The sequence below is a fragment of the Coniosporium apollinis genome, assembly GCF_000281105.1.
Source record: "Coniosporium apollinis CBS 100218 chromosome Unknown supercont1.8, whole genome shotgun sequence".
NCBI classification, from domain to species: Eukaryota; Fungi; Ascomycota; class Dothideomycetes; genus Coniosporium; species Coniosporium apollinis.
In genome coordinates this window covers 446584-466159 of record NW_006913270.1, presented here as the reverse complement: position 1 = coordinate 466159, position 19576 = coordinate 446584, and the positions used below count along the sequence as shown (strand labels likewise).

The window sequence follows — 19576 nt, the reverse complement described above, 5'->3', positions numbered from 1 at the left end:
CCACGGACTGTTTCGTACAACGACGATCTTCCTGTACACGTTTGAGGGAGCACTTTGCAATGGAGCAGGATCAATGGTCGGACGAAACGTGCGGGGCGGCTTTTAACACGGCGATTTTGTAGCTGAGATGCTGCCATGTACTCTTCGTGCGACCGTTGAACATGTTAATCCGCGTAAAGGAAGTTTTGTTGTGGATTCATCATTTCCACAAGATCTTTCTTTCTCATCGTCTAAGCTGTGTAAGAATGTAAAAGCAAGCGCTACCAGTCACCTATTGATGATGCCCGAATGATCATCACTGCATCCGATACTCGTTCTGAATTCGGTAATGCCCATATCCAGTTCTAACCCGAGACCCTTACCCTCTCCCCATGCCATCAATCTACGCCCACATAGCCTTAAACTTCCCATCAAACTCCTGCTTCAACATCTGAAACGCCCTCAACACATTCATCAGCCCTTTTCCAGGATCCCCATCGCGCGCAGCAGCGTTAGCTTCTTTCTGCTCCGCGGTCCGCTTCGCTTTATGTTTAGCAATCTTCGCCTCGACAGCATCAGCATGGTCCTCCCAGCTATCAGCCGCCTTAGCCTTGGAGACGCGCAGTGCTCCCACAGCAGCGGTCACAGCTTCCCCATCCCAGCTATCGTCGACAGTAGCGGCCATCTTCTTGGCTTGAGCCTGCTGCGGCTTCGCGCCTGCGGCTTCCTTTCCACCCGCTAGCGGCTCGTTCTCGAGCTCCGCGACCTTGTCGTCCTTTGATTCCTCGAAGACGTCGCCGCTGCCCATGACGTCCAGCAAGTCGACGTCGGACTCCGGGGTCAGCTTCATGAAGTTCATAAGGCTGGTGATGATAGTAGCGAGGATGAGGGAGAAGTCGTTTAGAAGGAACCAGACCTCGCCTCGCCGGATACGGTTGGCTTTGTCGAGAGCCGTGACGTCGCCGTGCATGAAGAAGTCGTAGAGGTAGGCGTTCAGTGGGACGTCGGACTCTTCGGGGTGGAGACTGATGTAGGGGATCACGGCTTCTTCTAGGAAGACGCCGCTCCGAGTTGTGTGGCAAAGGTCCGAGATGGACGCGAAGTTATCCCCGTAGCCAGATAGTGCAACGAAAGATGACCTGATTGCGGCGTGTGGCAGTGCCCCCGGTGGGGTGGAAGCCGAAGGCGCGTCACCGCCAAACTTCATTCCGGTGAGGGGCAGATGGCTATCGTCGTAATCGATGTGCTGATCAACGAACGTCCTTACATAGGTGCTGAAAATCTGGAGCGTCTGGTTGTTATGCCGACGAAGCACCCTGGCAGCCTTTGCGGGCAATGGCGGGAGGAAGACGATGGATGGAGAGCGCTTGACAACCTCCTTGATGAACTCTCGATCTGCCTGGCGGCACGGCTGGCGCCCGAAAAGATGAGCCATAACCAGCATCAAGTCCCGCAGGGTGCTCTTTGGCCTGGGTCGGACGCCTTTGCACAGTTGATGGAAGTATCCCTCCTTCAGAAGCGCGTGGAACGCGAAGCTGGAATTCTCGGTGAAGTACAGGTGCGAGACGCATCCAGCAAAGTTCAAAGGCCGCCCCAGGGTGTCAAGAAGCTGTTGCCTCCGCAAATATTCGATGGAGAATCGGAGATGATGGAGGACTGTCATTTTGGATTCATCTCCGCCAAGATACAAGCGGGGCTGAGAGAGTAGCGAGGTGATGGCGCGGACAGCATACTGCGAAGATTTCGACTCATGGAGCAAGGCGAAAAGCCGCAGTACAAGCGTCGTGGTGATGGGGAAGTGTCCGTTGAGGTCCGGTAGTCTCGAGCTGAGCAGCCTGCAGACCTTGCCGTACGGCACGCCCTGGAACACGACATTGCCCAGCATGTCGAATCCACGACGACCCGCACGACCAGCAGCTTGACGATAGTTGAGCGCTGTGAGGAACACGGAGTCTCCGGAGAACACGACCGTCTTACAAGGCATATTAATGCCGAGAGCAAGAGTGCCGGTGGCGATGACAACTCGCAAGAATCCCTTGCGGAAGAGTATTTCGACCACTTGACGGTACTTACGGTTCATACCCGCATGGTGGATGCCAATGCCTCTAGCCAGGCCTTCGCCGAGCCAGGCGGGGAGTCCGCGCCTCTCCAGTTGGTAACAATACTGTTGCAGCTCGGAAGGAAGGAGTTTCTTCAAGTCGGCAAAGTGGAACCCCTCAACTGGCGCATCAGGATTGAAAGATGCGAAGGGACTCGCATCAGTGGCAGCATCCTTTTGCAGGTCGAGTTTACTGTCGCGTTCGTCTCCATCTTCGTCGTCACCCTTACCGCCCTTCTTCTTTGAAGTCTTGGGTGGGGCCTTCTTGGGTTTCTTCTCCTGCTCTTTCTTCCATTGCTCCCATGCCGTGACCTTTGCCTTCCATTTTGGGCTGGATTCTTTCCACTGTTGCTCAGCTGACACAAGCTGGCTCATGAGCGTTGTGCAGATCTTCTCGCACATGCTGCGATCGTAGTTGAACAAAATGGCGGGCAAAGCATCTTGGGCGTGAAGTGTTGCGAGCAAGGGGAGTGTCGTTTCGCAAATGCCATCCGGGTCGAAAGGTCGAGCGTCAGCAACCGCACCCCCAGCACGTTGTTCGGAGTGTGGCTTGCTCAAATCCTCGAGAACCGCATTGAAAGGTGAATCTTGGTCTCTCATCCACTCCTTCAGAACTTTCTTTAGAGAAGCTTCCCACTGGATGATGTCTGCTTTGCGGACAATGTCCGGCAAGGCTTTGTGTGGTGCCAGCGACTCGGCCACGGGGTACCGTCTGCTCCGATTCTTGACCATCAATTGCCATAGAGTGAAGCAATCTCGAGCCTCAAGACTTAGGTCGTCTGGCATACCTCTCGACCTGATTTCATGTCAGCAGGAGGCTCTTGCAGTACCCATGCAACCCGTCGAACATAGAATGGGAATAAGAATGAAGTTGCGATAGAGTGAGATCTGCAATCACACAGCAGCTGGGCACTTTCGTGCATCGATCAGCTATGGGTTTTCCGGGTCTGGACTCCATATCCGAGTGACCGCGCTCCAGGCCAGGATGCCACAGATCGTGCAAAACTGGTATCATCGTCTTGCAACGACACGATTACAGAACTAGATCGACCACAACTCTACATCAAATACGATAGAGACTTACCTATTGATCAGACTCGCAACAGGATGCATGAAAGTAAACTCAGCTGCACCGTCCAGGCCCAGCGGTGCTAGCATTGGTCGCTCACCCAGACCGTCGAAAGTGAAGTCCTTGGGTGGATGGTAGATGAACTTGCGAAGATCAGAGTATCTCTGATGATGCTGAATCATTGTAAGATCGATGTTGATGGACCGTTGAGTTGAAGCAACCCAGCTGTTGAACTCCTCGGGATTTCCGACCGTCGCAGATAATGCGATGATCGGGCAAGGCGCCAATAACAGGAGTTGCTCCCAGACGATACCGTCATCAGCTTGGCCAATGCAGTGGATTTCGTCAAAGATGATTCGCTTCACTCGGCGTGACCACGAATTCGCATTCGATGGTGCTAGTAGCATGATCTGGAGGATATGGGGCACCGTGACGAGGACCTGGCAGCCTGTCGGATTGTTGATGCGGTAGTCCCGTGTGTGGATACCCCAGACAGACTTTCCGCCGTATTTGAAGCTCTTGGAGAATCTTGCCTGCACTTCAGCAGCGATCTGATTGACCAAAGCTTTGGTAGGGGCGACATAGACGAGGACACCATCGTCTCCTGACTCCAGGATCTGCTTCATCGCATAGAACGAGATGAACGTTTTGCCGGCACTCGTTGGCGCAACAACGAACAGGCTTCGCTTTGCATCAATCTCGTCAAGGACCTTTCGCTGCCAGCCGTCAGGCTCGAACGGAACTCTGCTGTCTGGTGCAGAGTCGATATTACGGTCAAAGAAGGGCCCACAATGCATGAGCTGAAAGTCCTTCGATGTCATGGGGAGGGAGACGTCCAGAGCTGCGTAGGAGTCCAGAACGAAGGTGAAGGGAAGTTTGCGGTCCGCAGATGCTGACGCGCTCAAGGAGACAGCTGGCAACCCGAGTCTCTTGACCGCAGACTGAACATGAGCGGCAACAGTCTTCGTCAGTCCCGCTTTGACTTTATCAATGTCGGTGATGGTATTCCACAGGAGTGCCGCCACGCCAAAACCTTCCTCCTTCTTTCCTTCTTTGCAGCGGCGTATCCACAAGCTGAGCAGAGCATCCAACATGAAGAGTCGTACTTCAGCTTCGACAGCATCGCGCTTGGCTCCCGTCAAGCTGTTTAGGTACTCTTTTGTCTTGAAATATCTTGATCCGGGATCTTGCTCCTTATCCAGCGTTTTGCAGACGGCATACCAGGCGTTGATGTGCTTCTCGGCATTCGCGTCTTCTTTGATAGCCCTCTCTGCGGCTATCTTCTCCTTTACTGTCATAACGGCAGGTCCTTTTTTCTTGGGCTTGCTGTCCGCTTTGGACTGCTTAGCATTGCTCTGGAGGTCCTGGCGTTTGCTGCTATCCACTGACGAGGCTTTTGGTGCGCCGCTGCTGCCAGTAACAACAGTCTCGGGTTCAAGAGCGTTGCCGACAGCATTGGTAAGACTTGCCGCATAAGCCATCATCTCCGCCATCCACCGCTGGTTCCGCCTGTTCGCATAGAAAGCCTGTTTCGCGTCCGGAGCAATCTTGCGGTCGAGCGGTCGTTTCGCGTTGTGCCAGTGCGAAAGCTCTCGAAACACTCTTGAAGCCGACTCGCTTACCTGTGAGAGGGTGTCGTCGGTGGACAAGTGGACGGAGACCAGATGGGTATCAAACACAGGATTGTTGAACGGTAGTACCGACATACTTCGGCTCGTGGTGCGTGATTGATGATTCTGGCTGTTCGTTGTGGATTGCAGCTTCTGGCTTCGTGTATTGTGGAGGGAGTTCGGCACTGCGATGCCGCAGAGTGCAAGTGTAGCGCTGATGAGAGCTTTCAGGAGCGCCTCAGTCTTGTCGTCCATGACGGCTGCGGTTTTAGAGGCGACGCATGCATTGAATAGCCTACCGTCCAACAAATCGGCGACATCGCAAACTATCGAGCTTCGAACAGCCAGCTCTGACTCATTCCAGGTTCTCATAAGCGAAAGACAACTGCTTGCATACTCTTGCAAGAATTCTTCGCTATCCGATGTCTTGGTGGCTGACACGCGCCGCTCCGTCAATGCATAATGGCGTAGAAGAGCAATGTGTAGGAGGAACTTCGAGGCTGTTTGAGTGTCGCATTCGTCTTGGGAAAGCATTTTGGCAACCGTGAGCACCGCAAGGCACTCGCGTTCCGTAAACTTGCCCTGGCCTTCAGGACGGGCGCCAATCCCGTGCTGGGCCAGCTTTTGAATATAGGAGGTCCAAGCACGGTTGCTGGGGGGTTCCTCGGTCGGTGAAGTGGAATTGGTATTCCGGATTCCAGCACCGAGTCCTCCGTGGCGGAATGAGTGGCCCTCAAGAACGACGGTGATGACCTTGGTGTCTCTCCACTCAAGGCCGTTTATGAGCGCAACGTTGTAGCCTTTTCGAATGCACCAGTGTATCAAGTTGCGGAAAGCCCGTCTACTACGCACATGCCGTGCATCTTCATCACCGCTGTCTTCCTCGGAAGAAGCATCATCCTCAGACTCATCGTCCTCAGACTCATCATGCTCAGGGTCGTCTTCGGAGCCGTCTTCGTCGCTATCTTCACCAGATTCGGTAAGTTCTTCGTCGCTATCTTCAGAGACGTCCTCCACCGGCGGCTTGGCCGATTGTGGTGGCACTGACACAGCCCCATCATGACACATGATGAAGTAGAGACCTGTTTGCTCCAGGTACTTCGTAAACTCATCGCTGTCAAAAGACTGAAATGTCTTGATACTCAAGCGCGGCTGCGTCATTCCAATGTTTTTCTGAAGGTGGCGAATTATCGCTGCTCGTGCCAGAAGATACTTGTCCTTGTTCTCAGGTAGAGTAGATGGCGGGACACAGCACTCTTCATGATTGTCGAAGAAAGCGACGTGGAAATTGCATTTTCGCCGCAGGAGATTCTGGAGGAAATTCTCCACATTGTAGGCTGCATGTAGAACCTGGAACCCGTCTGTAGAGAACCGAACAGTAAGCTAACGGGAACTAAGTGATGTTTGTAGTGCTACAAAAGAGTATCATATGGTATAGAGACCTGTAAAATCAAGCTTGTCATCGGAGAAAGCGTTGAGAAGTAGAGAATCGCCCTCGATCAGGAACAGTTCGTTGCCGGCATAGTCGCCCACGAGGTCGACGCGTCGTGATAGCAGCTTGCTGTACCTAGACTGCGGGTCAGAAAGATTTGTCTGGGAGGAAGAGGCAAATGAATTACCAGTTTTTACTGTTATCGGCAGCGTCGTTGGAAGCGTCCCCTCTGCTGGGGCGCTCGGAGGTCATTGCAATAGACTGTTCAGAAGAGAAAAGTTGCTCAACAGGGTCAGGCAACGAGGATGTAGGACTTTGAAGAAATCTCTTGTAGAATTCGCGAAACGTTAGAAACAGGTAACAGAAACTTCAGCGTTTCTGGTGTAACCCTTTGTGTGCGGATGTGCTGTGTTTGCTTGAAAGTGTTTCACCCAGCCTGCAGTGCTTGCTCAAACGGAAGAACGGAACGCCGAAGCAGCTGCATGATTCTGCATCCACAATCTCGGTGAATGGAAGTGGATCACAGAATCATTCATAAACGAGATGGCGGGTGGCTAAGGAGAAGACTCCGGTGTGCGATGGCTGAAATCTCGCTTAGCACGTGACTTGCTGGTGGGAACCTTGAGAGCATCTCCCACGCCATACGATGAACCATTCCCGGTTGATTCACAGGTTATGAGATACTAGTACCGTTATTGCGCAGAGGTACAGGCACACAGTCAGGAGGCAATGAAGGGAAAGGCACGAGGGGCTGCTGCTTTGGACCCTGAAAATCGCACCCTCGAACACTGGCAAGCGAAGTAACATATCTAGGAACAGACAGTCATTGATAGTACTGAGAGAATCGAACGATAGTAGTAGTCTCTCATGCGATCAACAGAATAGCTAACAAAAGCCCCATTCCTCTACTTCTTAGCCAACCCCGGCGTGTAAGGATTATTCCCCTTCTCCACCACCGCCCTCGCCCTCCCAACCCCGTAATCCCTCCCCTTAAGCCAATGCACCAGCGGACTCGGCACCTTAACATCAAAAATAACCCCAACGCCTCCCCTCCTCGTGATCGGAATGAGCTGGCTCTCCGTCGGATTCTGCTCATACCTCAGATCCTGCAATGCCGCGATGGTTCCCTCAAACCCCTTCTTCGCCTCCGACCTCAGCTCGTATGCCAGTAGATCGTTCTTGAGGTTGTGCATCAGCACCGGCAGCGCGTCGTAGACGTCCAAGACGCAATTCTTGGAGTAGGACGCGCAGTTGCCGAGCGCGTAGACTCTGTCGCCCGCGCCGTAGACGCGGAGGTAGGTCGGGTCTGTAACGACGTAGCCGTCGCCGTTGACGAGCTCGGGCGGGAGGTATGCAGTGTTGGGCTCGACGCCTGTCGCGGCGATGTGCACGTCTGCGGTGATGGTCATGGCATTGTTCATGTGGCAGTTCACGGTGCCGTCGGGGTTTTCGGAGAGGGCGAGCTGTCGGATGTTGTGCACGACGTGGACGCCCAGGCGCTTGAGCTTCTTCTCGGCTTTTTTGCTTACGGCTGGGGAGAGTCGAGGGAGGAGACGGTCGCTGCCGGAGAGGAGGGTCATAGTTTTGAGTTTGGGATTCGCATCCTGGCTGGACGCTGACTGCTTGCCGGATCCCCAGGAGCCTCCACTAAGACGCTTGGATTCTGCACTCCCTTCGCTGGACTTGGGCTGCGTGGGGCGAAACTTCAGTTTCTTCGGGCCGGCTTTGAAGTGGGTTGCTAGCTGGCCTGCGCTTTCTACGCCTGAAGGTCCTCCACCGACTATGAGGATACTTTTGGCTTGATTCGCCTTGTCATGGAATGTATTGAGAGCATTTATGGTGTTCTCATGTGGACCGTGTAGGGAGAGCAGAGGCGAGATGGCAGAGCTACCGGTCGCCAGTATGAGGGCATGATATGGTACCGTCTGTATAGTACTGAATCTGGAGGACGCTGTATGGGTTTTGCTGGCAGAAGACGCGTGAGAGGTCTTGCGCGTTGACGTAGAGCCACGAGGATTATAGGTAGGGGACGCGAGAATGACGGTTACATTCCGTGCGCTGGGATCCACTGCGATGACGGTGCCCTGCTTAAAGCTGAAATCCGTGAACGGATGCTGTTTGAAGCCCCCTTCTATCGATACAAAGGATTGCGAATGAGGTATCAAACTGGGTGAGACCAGCGCTCGCGGTGCACCAACGTTCCAGTAGAAGTGGCTAGAGGGTGATGTGAGGACCACACGGTATTTCGGTGGGTTGGCGATGGTGCTCAGACTTTTGACGATGTTGTCCAAGAAGTAGTGTGCCGCCGAAAGACCAGCGAATGATGCGCCGAGAATGACGACGTTGAAAGGCTCGCGTGGCATGCTCACTAAGACTTGGATTCTGCGAGTTGGAGGTGAGTAAGATGCTTAGGATACGACCTATAATGTATCACCCATGGCTTCAGCTCCGTTGAGGACAAAGAGAAGGAGAGGACGGATGCGGCAAAGGCCACGTGCTGAGGCTTCCACCACAGAACTCTGTGTTTAGCATGTCAGAGGCGCACGCACGAAGGAGAGACGAGCAGGAGAACAAAGAGGCACAATAGTAGCTCTGAGCGAGCTCCGGCATTCCTCAATTATCGACACGTGATGATGCATTCCGATTGATAGCCATGACAGAAAGCACCCACAGCGAATTAGCTAGTTGGTATTGAATGGATACCAGCAGTGCACAAGAATAAGGAAATAATTGAAGACGTAGTTCGTTCTGGCACGTAATAGGAGGAGCGGGTTAAACGGAATAGACTCAGGTCCGCGCTTATCATGATCCGTTTCTAGTGCCACTTGAGTGGAATAAAGGAAGCATGCCCGTATTCGCAAATCAGGTGGCCTCCGCGAATCACGTAGAGGTTGCAGCTGAACAGGTTTGCACACTCCCGTCATTGGCCCTGATTTGATGAAAAGTTATCATCAGCAAATGGAATGTTTAAAGTTTAGAGGCGCCACATGGGAACGAACGAGGCGGTCGCGTAGTGGCTGATTTAGGCGATGTATGAGAAACAAAGAAGTTACAAATCTGAAATCTTACCTTCCTAGTAATTTCTTGTAAACGGGACCGCTCTCGCTAAATGCTCTGATTTACGGCTCCCTCCTAGTACCAGCCAGGCAGTGCGATCTTGTGGTTACGTTAGATCTCTTTGTTGCTAGAATTGGGTGTCGTCAAGGTCAACATACCACATCAAGATCAGAATACTTCTTGGCTTCTGCTTGTTTGGCGGAGTTCGTGGGGCTTGGTGGCGGTTGGGGTGGCGGAGAGTGCGGACGCGGATCACCCTTTGAGCGCTCGATCTTGTCGGTGACAGCCACATTGACGGCTAAGGTTGGCTGAGGCCTCTCGCTTGGGTATGGTGACGCTTCGGTGGCCTTTGGTAAAAGATCCTCAAAGTAGCTGGACAAGAGGCTTTCGATTACGAGGACCATGCTGACGCACGCGCACACAGGCAAGATCTTTGAAAAGTTTCGATGCGTATAGTGAGCTGAAGATATGTTGTTTTGGGTAGCGATTGGGTACTTGTGAAGAAATGTTGATGAGCGGAGGAGACTGTGTGTAGCACGCCTTCTCTTGCTGCTGTGCTAGTGAATATGCATGAGATTAAGTACAGTCAGAAGGAGACATGACGCGCAACATCGCAGCAACGCAAACCCAGTCACGCTTGCTACCAAGAAATGCGACAGGTGCAGCGGCCCGTCTGGCAAGGCGGACATCGCATCTTTGCATTTTGTTCAGCGGACCTGGGTAACGATGCCTTTTTTTGGGTGCTTAGGGTCTTTGGACGCTTGAAGGAGGAAGTTGCTTCTGACAACAGCACTCTCAGGACAGTTAAGACAGTGGTGGCACAAAGACTACTTTCAGCACAAACAAGATCCTGTTCACGCACTGGCTCGGAGACTAGACTTCTAGTCCGATTGTCCTCTCGGTAGTGAGCTGACAGGAATGACGAACTGATCAGCTTGGGGATTTCCGGAACATGATGTCCAATGGCTGTTGATAGCAGCGACTGGGCGAACACGCCTCCTTTACTGCCCGTGTTGTGGTCGCCTTTCCCGGAGTCGAAGCCTCATACTTCGGAACCACGTGGAGACGATTATTGCCGCTCGTTTCTTGGGTTTCGGCCTGTGACTGGCTTTGGAGATACGATCTCTGGAGATTTGTGTGTCCGCTCCGCTCAGCGGAAATACCTAGATAGCCAGAGTATCTCCTATTGACGCCCAACGAAAGGCCTCTCACGCCTGATGCTGTCCATGCTCTACTCAATCGAAATCGATACCGAGCATCGGCTCTCATGGAGGCCCAAATGTCTAGTGGATGCGAGTCGTGGAGCCTTACGCTTTAAATGAGTTCTCCCCATGTGTGCTGATATCCCTCAAGGGAGATCGTGAACGTGAACAAACCCGGAGCCATGACCATTCATGCAAGCGCGGTCAACCGGGCAGTGGTATTAGCGGCTAGTTCTTGGAGTTTTGTTGCAATGGGACACGCCTGTAGTCCTTTTCGAAGCTTGAGCCGCCGCCAAGCATCCCTGCCACGAACGCCCCGCCAATGTTGAAAGTCAGAGCTCCAGCTTCACGAGCGAGGGAAGGTCGACAACCACCTTGACGCGCCTCCACCATAGGTACCTGCATTCCGCTCGGCGCTGAGGTGGCTACATCACTGCTAGCCGGACCACGCAGCATCTTCATCCACGCCATCGCCCACATGCAACAACCCGAATAACTATCCGCATGAGCGTCGCGAGAGGCGCGAATATTGTCGCGACTGCGGCCCGCCCGAGGGCAACCTGACCGTTATCAAACAGCTTGTGCTGCCGCGGAACCCTTCCGACTCGCCTCAGCAATTCGCACTGGCTGGCAGAATCCGAGGCCTCGACACGGCTGCCATGACCTCCACGCGCTGGAACCCGGACAACATTAGGGATGTTGCCGAATCCGTGGGCATTGCCACACTCCAGAAGGATGTTGTGGAAGCGCTGGCACAAGATGTGGATTATCGGATGCAGCAAGTTATTGTAGAAGCCTTGAAGTTCATGAGGCATTCCCGACGGACTACATTGGGCACACAAGATATAGCCCAAGCGTTGCGGGTGTTAGACGTGGAGCCGCTCTATGGCTACGAGTCAACCCGCCCGTTGCGCTTCGGCGAAGCTTCGATAGGGCCCGGCCAGCCACTGTACTACGTCGAAGATGAAGAGGTGGATTTCGAGAAACTCATCAATGCGCCTCTGCCGAAAGTACCACGGGAGATCTCCTTCACGGCGCACTGGTTAGCCGTTGAGGGGGTTCAGCCCTCCATCCCTCAGAACCCCACCACAGTTGACTCGAGACACCAAGAGCTCCTCCCCAAGGGACCCGGCGCGAATCCCAACCTCGCCGCACTCAGCGGCAACGACAACGTCTCCGTCAAGCCGTTGGTCAAACACGTCCTGTCGAAAGAACTCCAGCTGTACTTCGACCAGGTCTCCAACGCCATGCTCGACGAGACCAACGACGAGTACCGCTCTGCCGCGCTCGCCTCTCTACGCACCGATCCCGGCTTACACCAACTAGTGCCCTACTTCGTGCAGTTCGTCGCCGAAAAGGTGACGCACAGCCTCAAAGACCTCTTCATCCTCACACAAATGATGCACCTTACCCAAGCGCTTCTGGAGAACCCGAGTCTGTTTGTAGATCCGTACATCGCCTCCGTCGTCCCCCCGGTGTTGACCTGTCTCGTGGGGAAGAGACTCGGTTCGGCGAACGACAGCGACCCTACCGCACACTTCGCGCTGCGCGACCTTGCTGGATCCATTCTCATCATGATTGCGAAGAAGTACGGGAAGTCATCCCAGACGCTGCGGTCACGTATCGCACGGACGTGTCTGAAGCATTTCTTGGATCCGAACAAGCCGTTCGGGACGCACTACGGCGCTGTCATTGGGCTGCAGGGCATTGCGGGCACGGAGGGCATAAGACAGCTCATTATCCCAAACTTGAGGGTCTACGATGGCCTGCTAAAGGAAGGATTGGCGGATGAGGCGAGAAGAGCCGATGCGGAGATGGTGGTCGCGGCTTTGCTGAGGGGGCTGCAGAAAGTGGAGAGGGATACGGTGGATATGGCCAATGGTTACGGAGGTGATGAAGAGCTAAGGAGTAGGCTTGCTGACAAAGTGGGAGATGTTATTGCGGCGAGGGTGTTGGAGTTGGGAAGGCCGAGGCTGATATCGGCGGTGCTGGCGAGCGATGTCAACATATGAACTCTCTAGTATAGTCGTATGTCGCTTCGTCAGGAGTTTCGGGTCAGCGCGTTACGGGCGTATGCATAGGGCGAGCATGGCGTCTGGGATATCTACGGACATGTATCGTGGGTACCGGGCTGGTCAAATACTTGCGGCGGTACCTCAATATTATTGAAACCCCTTCTCAGGACTGACCACTGCGGCGCTTCGGGCAAGGGTGGTGCTTCTTGCAACCATACTCGCCGACCGAACGACTTTTAGCTGCAAGCTCCGTTCTTGGATCTCCCCATCCGTGCACAGCTCAGCCCTACGATTTGCGGGAGGAGTGCATGTGATGGGGTCACTGCCGCCTTTGTCAACAGCCTCGGTCCCCGGCAATCGTCACGCTGCCCGTTGCACGTCTGGGGCATAAACACTCACTCCAGCGCCATGTAGACGTCCAGTATTAGAGTACATAGAATCGCTTCATCGTCACCTCCTCATAGAATCATCTTAGAGACCCCTCGAGCACTTGCGCAGTGATCGCTCCAGAACCCTGCCAAGATGCCCTTCAACACCGCGCTCACAAGGAAGCTTGGGATAAAGAGTGCGCTTTTCCCACTCCTGATGCAGTCGCGTAGACTCTATGCTGATCGGGTTGATAGTCCCTGTTGTCCAGGGGGGCATGCAATGGGTCGGATACGCTGAGCTCGCCAGCGCCGTGAGCAACGCAGGCGGCCTGGGAATCGTACAACTCCCCATCTCCCCCATCCCAGTCTCACCACGCCCATAGCTGCACAAACACTGACACTCGCGCTCCACTACAGCTGACAGCCCTGACTCAACCCACCCCCGAAGACCTCCGCAAAGAGATCCGGCGATGTCGCACCATGACCAAGAATCCCTTCGGCGTGAACCTAACCCTCCTCCCCGCCCTCTCCCCGCCCGACTACCCAGCCTACGCACGCGTGATAATCGAAGAAGGCATCCGCATCGTCGAGACGGCCGGCAACAGCCCGGGCCCCGTAATCAAGCAGCTCAAAGCCGCCGACTGCATCATCCTACACAAGTGCACCTCGATCCGGCACGCGCATTCCGCCGTCAAGCTTGGGGTGGACTTCCTCTCCATCGACGGCTTCGAGTGCGCCGGCCACGTGGGGGAGAGTGACATCACGAATTTCATCCTGCTGAGCCGCGCGCGCCAGACCCTGGGCGTGCCGTTCATTGCCTCCGGTGGGTTTGCGGATGGCCAGGGACTCGCGGCTGCACTGTCGCTGGGGGCCGAGGGCATTAATATGGGCACGAGGTTTATGTGTACGGTCGAGGCGCCGATCCATCAGAAGATCAAGGAGGCGATTGTCGAGGCGCAGGAAACGGATACGGAGCTTGTGCTCAGGAGATGGAGGAACACAAGCAGGTTGTTTAAAAACAAGGTCGCGGAGGAGGCGGTTAGGGTGGAGAGGGAGAGTCCGACGGGGAAGTTTGAGGAGGTTGCGCCGTTTGTTAGTGGGAAGAGGGGGAGACAGGTGTTTTTGAATGGGGATAAGGACTTTGGTGTAAGTTTTCTCCTACGTTCTACTCAATTTGACACTCAAGTCCTTCGGCACTGACGGAGTTGTAACAGGTATGGACGGCCGGTCAAGTCATCGGTCTGATCCATGACATACCCACCTGCGATGAGCTGGTGAAGCGCATCGAGCGGGAAGCGATCGAGACGCTACAGAAGGCGTCATCGCTTCTCGTCGAGGACGACAGCACTGGCGAGAAGCCAATCGCACAAGATGGCAAAGTCGGCAAGAATGTGAACAATCCAGAGGCCGAGTTGTGGGGCATTGGCAAGAGCAAGCTTTAGAACAATCATGATGCGCTTAGATCCTGGTCGGGCAGCTTTTTCCTTCATCTAAGAAAGTACTGCTTCATGACTTGTTGCGTTTGCTGACACAACTTGCTCGAGAAATGTGCTCACATTGTGCGGTAGAACCCATAGTGCAGTCCTGGTTCCCACACATCGCAACCACGGTACGCTCGCAAATTCGCCAACATACTTCCCACATGGCATTCAAAATTGTGTTCTAGTAGAAGTTTTCCCATTGCTCCACATTTCTTTACCGTAAGATGTTTAGTTGTGGTTTTGGTCGTTTCTCACTCTTTGAGTTCTAATGTGTGCTAAAAACCAGGACAAGGCCATATTGTACACTTCCTTTATTCTCGTATTTCCACTTCATCTCCACCTTGATGATTGAAGGATCCTTTGTACGCGAGACACCAAGCAATTTGTCGCGACATAGATATTGCTGTGCAGAGCTCTCTTCCTTTCTAAATCCAAAAGGTCAACCACCAAGATGAAGTCCACAATCTCCGTTATCGCTGCCGCTGTAGCTGTGGCCGTCACAGTCATGGCCGAGACACACATGGCGACCTTCCACGATTATCCCTCGCTTGCTGATGGTCGTGCGAGGCTTAACCCGCCTGCTTGTGGTGTCCCATATGACTCTCTGGACCTCAACAGCATTGTCTCTTACGGGTCAATGGATGCTCAAACTCAATGCGGCCAGTGTATCCGCGTCTGCGGCGCGGCTGGCTGTAAGAATCTCCTTGTCGTTGACAACAACGGTTCTGGTGCAGGCCACCTTGACATCTCTACTGGTGCCGGTATGCAAATCGCGGGCACCAACACAGGCAGATTCCAAGTCAATGCCTGGGTCGTCGATGCGCACCAATGTAGGGGCATCTGGAACGGCCGCATGTTTTGGGATCATGACCAGCCATTTGGCCCTCTCAGGGAGTTAAAGGCTCTGCAAGGCCGAGATATGGCGCTGGATGAGAGGACTGCTCCCTCATCCTCGGAGAGGATCGTGACGATGCGCACTACGAGCACTACCACCTGGTGCCCCCCGACGTCCACGACGTCCCCGACGCCTAGCTCTACTAAGACGACCGCGTCGACCACCACCACCAAGCCGTCAACTACCACCAACACCAAGTTGTCAACCACTACCACCAAATCGTCGACCACCAGCTCTTTGACTTCCACGAAGCCGTCAACAACGAGCACGCCGTCGACAACCAGCACCAAACCGTCGACCACGTCAACCCCCTCGACCACAACTCCTAAGCCATCAACGACCAGCTCTTCCATCACAGTGACTCCCTCGTCTACCAAACCGTCGACGACACCCATCTCATCGACCACCACAAAGGCGTCCAGCACGAGCTCCTCCTCGCTCGTAAGCTCCTCCTCTTCGCTCCTGAGTTCCTCCACCTCCTCCACATCCGCCTCTACGACCACGCGAGCCCCCTCCACCGCCCTCACGACCGCAACCCCAATCTACAGCAACACCACCACCATGCTCCAAATCCCCAGCACCTCCCTAACCAACACAACCTCCACTCGCCTGACGACCAGCACCGCCACCATCCTGGGCACGACAACGCTGACGAGCAGCCTCGCCGTCGGCAACACGACCTTCGTCATGCTCTCGACGCGCACCTCGTCCAGCACCACGACGCTGACGTCTACGCTGCTGACGACCGCGCAATCAACCTCTGTTGCCAGCGTCTCGAGCACACTGGCGATTGGGATTGGCAAGGTCAACGGCACCGCTGCTAGCACGACGACTTTCAAGCCTGCGCAGGTCACCACGAGCGGCGCGAAGGGGACGCGCGCAGGGCTGACCATGGCGGGGCTTTTGGCTGTGGGGAGCGTTTTTGCTTTGTTGTAGGTTTCTTGGTTTATAGCAATCGGTACTAAAGTGTTACGGGCACGACGCCTTAAGGTAGCTCTATGCATTTGCAGGGGGGAGAGGCGTAGGGGAGGCAGGAATAGCTGCTGAAAAGAGCCCTATGCGACTGCCGCTGGATGGCTTCAAGCATGGATAGCGTTCTGGGTTTTTGTTTTATTTCATGTAGATTTTCCGTCGTATTGCATGCTGTACATGCGCGATAACAGATTGCCGTTATTCTTCTCCTCTGCGAGTTCTGGTTGGTGATGACGGTGTGGTCCCAGTGATGAGATTGTACCAAACCGAAAACGTGTCTTCAGTGAGGATTAGAGCTTCGCTGGGTAGTGTGCATTGTCAAGCCTAGCTTTCGGTATGTGAGAGACCAGAGCGAGGCACTACGCTCGTGGACGTGTCAACAATAGTCACTCTGATCCAGCGCCGCCCCAATATCATGACCGAATATCCATGGAAAGGTAAGGCAGCAAAGCCAAGAAGATTATCAGATAACTATCCTATCGCCCTCCCAACGCCCTCAAGCCAACGCGTCAAGCTTTGCGCATGGAGCGTTTCTCTGCCAAGTTGCCCATCGTTCGAAGATATGTTATTTCGCAAACACGGACGCCCAAAACTCTCTTCTTTGACTCACTCAACCCCAGATGGCATCCTTCGCTCTGCCAGCACCCCTCATATCCGGCGGCGTCAATATAGTGTGGCTCCACTCCTCCTTGCCATCGACGAAGAGCCTGTAATGCAGCTGGCTCTGGTCGCTGGCCGGCGGAGACGTGATCTCCACGGCGCCGAACTTGGAGTTGCCATCCGGAATGTACCTAACATATTTCATTAGCTAATGGAAGGGTCCCAAGTCTCGTGCAGCCGTCATGTCCAAAACATTCAGTTCACAGGCTTATCGAAGGTTAAGTACTCACTTAATGCAAACCTCCTCCTCACCCTCCTGCTTATACGTCCGATACGGCAAATAAAACATGCTCAGCGGGCTCGTGCTAAACTCATGCACCGTCGCGCTGAGCGGCCACCTACTCCCGCTCGGCGGCGGAAACGCCGTAGCAGCGAACTCGTGCCTGTCGCCGCTGAGCACGACAACCCCTACGCCGCCGGCCAGACCCACGGTCCACATGGCTTCCAGGATCATCTGCCGCTCCGCGAGATAGCCAGCCCAGGTATCGACGCTGTTAACGCGCCAGTTCTTCGTGAAGGGGATGCTTGAGGCGATGATTTTCCAGCGCACGCCGGGCGGAGGGGGGTTCTTGAGGAAGGTTAAGAGGTCGTGGAGTTGTTGTCTGCCGAGCATCGTTTTGCTGGTATCCCAGGGGTCCTTGTCGAATGCAGGCGAGCGGTATCGCCGCGTGTCTAGCATGAAGAACGATGCTGGACCTTGCGTGAAGTGGAAGTATGTCTGACCTGACCGGACCGAGGGCGGATTCACGGCGACTTGGTAGTGTGTCCATGGATCGTATGCAGCTTCGAAGACGCCCGTCGTGTTGCCGTCCCAATCGTTTGCAATCTCGTGGTCGTCGATCACGTGGATCCAAGGCAAGTTCTTCGAGGCGGTTGGCCACTCCGGAGACGCGTAGACTTGGCGGTATTCACGGCGGTAGTCTTCCACCTCCTTGCCCATCCGAAGAGGCACGTCAACGTAGATGAAGTCTCCGAGGAAGAGCATGAAGTGCGCACGAAGCTTGGGAATCCATTCGGCGAGGTGCTTGAGGCCTGGGATATGGAGCGGATGAGAGAAGGGATTGTATGGTACGCGTGGCTTAATGCAGCTGGAGTGGAGGAAGGTGTACTTGTCCCCGTTCCGTCTCGAGACCTCACCTACGCGCGGCGCAGTGATGAAGTAGCCAGTATGGTTATTAGACACGGAGTACTGGTAGCGACTGTCTGGTTTCAGGTTGTTGATAGCAACTGCAGCTGTGTAGTCGGTTTCGTTGCTCAACCAGGAGATGCTCCCCGCGGACTTCCACGCTGTGTCGATCGGGCGCTTGTCTGGATCCGTTGATAGCGGAGGGTCTGCTCGCCTGTATGACACAAAAATGGGAAGCTCACTCCCGTGCGGTTCGCGGACCAAGATGTTCGCGCTGCTGTCCGACACGTAACCCACTCGTGCAAACGACAGGTCGTGCGCTGGGTGAAAGACACGAGCTCGAAAGATGGCGTCCGTCACCAAGCCCACCAGGACCATGTTGATGGCAAAGGTGACCCAGCTCCAGAAGGCCGACGACGGACTCGGCAAACCTGTCAAAAGCGTCCTCAGGACATGAGGTCCCTTCTCTTCCACCACGACCGTCTCCTCCACGTCCAGCTCTTCAAGCGGCCCATCGTCGGCACCTTCCAGGAGCTCTACATCTGAAGCATCGGTCGAGTCTTCGCCCTGGCCTACGGTCTCCCTGACGATGATGTCTATCTCATCCGAGATGACCTTGTACGGTGAAGTCGAGAGGAAGCTAGTGATGAAGGAGGGAATGTATAAAGCGAGAAATGTGTAGATAGCTGGTGGGACAATCTTCGCGGCCGTCCGTCAGTTTGAGGACATGCACGGTTACATCCTGCTCGCGACGCGTAGTCCACTCACGGTTGTAGGTATCTGAATCGCTGTTAGTCGCGTGAGTTGCAGCTGGAGGAGCACACCTCACCCATCGCAAGAAGACGTAGGCGCACAGCCTGATGCCGATAGAGCTGATCAATGTGAGCGTGTCGGACGCCATTTCGAACATGCCTCAGGTCATTTCTACTGCGACGAGTGTTTGGAGAGAGCTCTTGTGCTCGGTGGTGGGAGTCGTGGGAGTGAACTTGGCGTGTTGTTGCGCGCGTCGCGAGGTGGCCTGAGGCTGGAATCATCACATGCCGATGACATCACTTGCTCTCGCAGCGTCAATCTGATGCCATGTTTTGGCACTTTTGCCTGTCCTCATCCTTGTCAGGCGGCGCAGGAGAGCTTTTCTGCTGGAGCTCAGCTCACTCACCCACTGTACAATTGATGCGCGTCTGTATGTAAGTGCTAAGAAAACGCGCCATCGCTTCTAGCGGGAACCACAGAGGGGAGCCTCGGAGTGTGCGGCAGCGCTGGAGAAGAGCCATCAACAAGGCACTGAGTTAGAGCCATGTGGGCGCCGAAGAGCTTCAAGGGCGTCAACATTGATCAAAAGTATCTCCCTCAGCATCACGTGGGGCATTAAATTTCGCGTCGTCGCTACTTGCAAGTATATAGCCCAGCAAGGCCTACGGCACGGGCTAGTGAATCTCTCGTCCTTTAGGCTGTAGCTATTCAGGCAATATGGGATATCTGAATCGTCCATAGGGGCTACGAGAAACGAACTCGACATCAGCAATTGACGAACATCCCCTTTCCTAGGTGCTTGCTCGAGACTTGATGAAGCTCTCAAGAACATGACCAGGTCTAACGAACCGGTTGGAAA

General features: G+C 54.4%; 7 protein-coding genes across 7 annotated transcripts; 3 read left to right on the top strand and 4 right to left on the bottom strand.

Moving 5' to 3' along the window:
• Positions 1 to 382: 382 nt before the first annotated feature.
• Positions 383 to 6440, bottom strand: W97_02298 (uncharacterized protein; the record flags this gene model as incomplete). The annotated part of the gene is made up of 4 exons (XM_007780198.1): positions 383 to 2873; positions 3162 to 6117; positions 6199 to 6323; positions 6376 to 6440. The coding sequence occupies 4 exons, from the start codon at positions 6438 to 6440 to the stop codon at positions 383 to 385; spliced, it is 5637 nt and encodes a 1878-aa protein (XP_007778388.1).
• Positions 6441 to 7093: 653 nt separating this feature from the next.
• W97_02297 (uncharacterized protein) lies at positions 7094 to 8551 on the bottom strand (the record flags this gene model as incomplete). The annotated part of the gene is made up of 1 exon (XM_007780197.1): positions 7094 to 8551. The coding sequence occupies one exon, from the start codon at positions 8549 to 8551 to the stop codon at positions 7094 to 7096; it is 1458 nt and encodes a 485-aa protein (XP_007778387.1).
• Positions 8552 to 9320: 769 nt separating this feature from the next.
• Positions 9321 to 9649, bottom strand: W97_02296 (uncharacterized protein; the record flags this gene model as incomplete). The annotated part of the gene is made up of 2 exons (XM_007780196.1): positions 9321 to 9344; positions 9404 to 9649. The coding sequence occupies 2 exons, from the start codon at positions 9647 to 9649 to the stop codon at positions 9321 to 9323; spliced, it is 270 nt and encodes an 89-aa protein (XP_007778386.1).
• Positions 9650 to 11106: 1457 nt separating this feature from the next.
• On the top strand, positions 11107 to 12459 carry W97_02295 (transcription initiation factor TFIID subunit D5; the record flags this gene model as incomplete). Its single annotated transcript, XM_007780195.1, has 1 exon — positions 11107 to 12459. One exon carries the CDS (start codon positions 11107 to 11109, stop codon positions 12457 to 12459), a length of 1353 nt encoding a protein of 450 aa, XP_007778385.1.
• A 525-nt stretch (positions 12460 to 12984) lies between these two features.
• Positions 12985 to 14272, top strand: W97_02294 (enoyl-[acyl-carrier protein] reductase I; the record flags this gene model as incomplete). The annotated part of the gene is made up of 4 exons (XM_007780194.1): positions 12985 to 13027; positions 13086 to 13168; positions 13248 to 13976; positions 14045 to 14272. 4 exons carry the CDS (start codon positions 12985 to 12987, stop codon positions 14270 to 14272), a joined length of 1083 nt encoding a protein of 360 aa, XP_007778384.1.
• Positions 14273 to 14762: 490 nt separating this feature from the next.
• W97_02293 (uncharacterized protein) lies at positions 14763 to 16142 on the top strand (the record flags this gene model as incomplete). Its single annotated transcript, XM_007780193.1, has 1 exon — positions 14763 to 16142. The coding sequence occupies one exon, from the start codon at positions 14763 to 14765 to the stop codon at positions 16140 to 16142; it is 1380 nt and encodes a 459-aa protein (XP_007778383.1).
• A 646-nt stretch (positions 16143 to 16788) lies between these two features.
• On the bottom strand, positions 16789 to 18865 carry W97_02292 (uncharacterized protein; the record flags this gene model as incomplete). Its single annotated transcript, XM_007780192.1, has 4 exons — positions 16789 to 16969; positions 17069 to 18663; positions 18733 to 18744; positions 18794 to 18865. The coding sequence occupies 4 exons, from the start codon at positions 18863 to 18865 to the stop codon at positions 16789 to 16791; spliced, it is 1860 nt and encodes a 619-aa protein (XP_007778382.1).
• Positions 18866 to 19576: the final 711 nt, after the last annotated feature.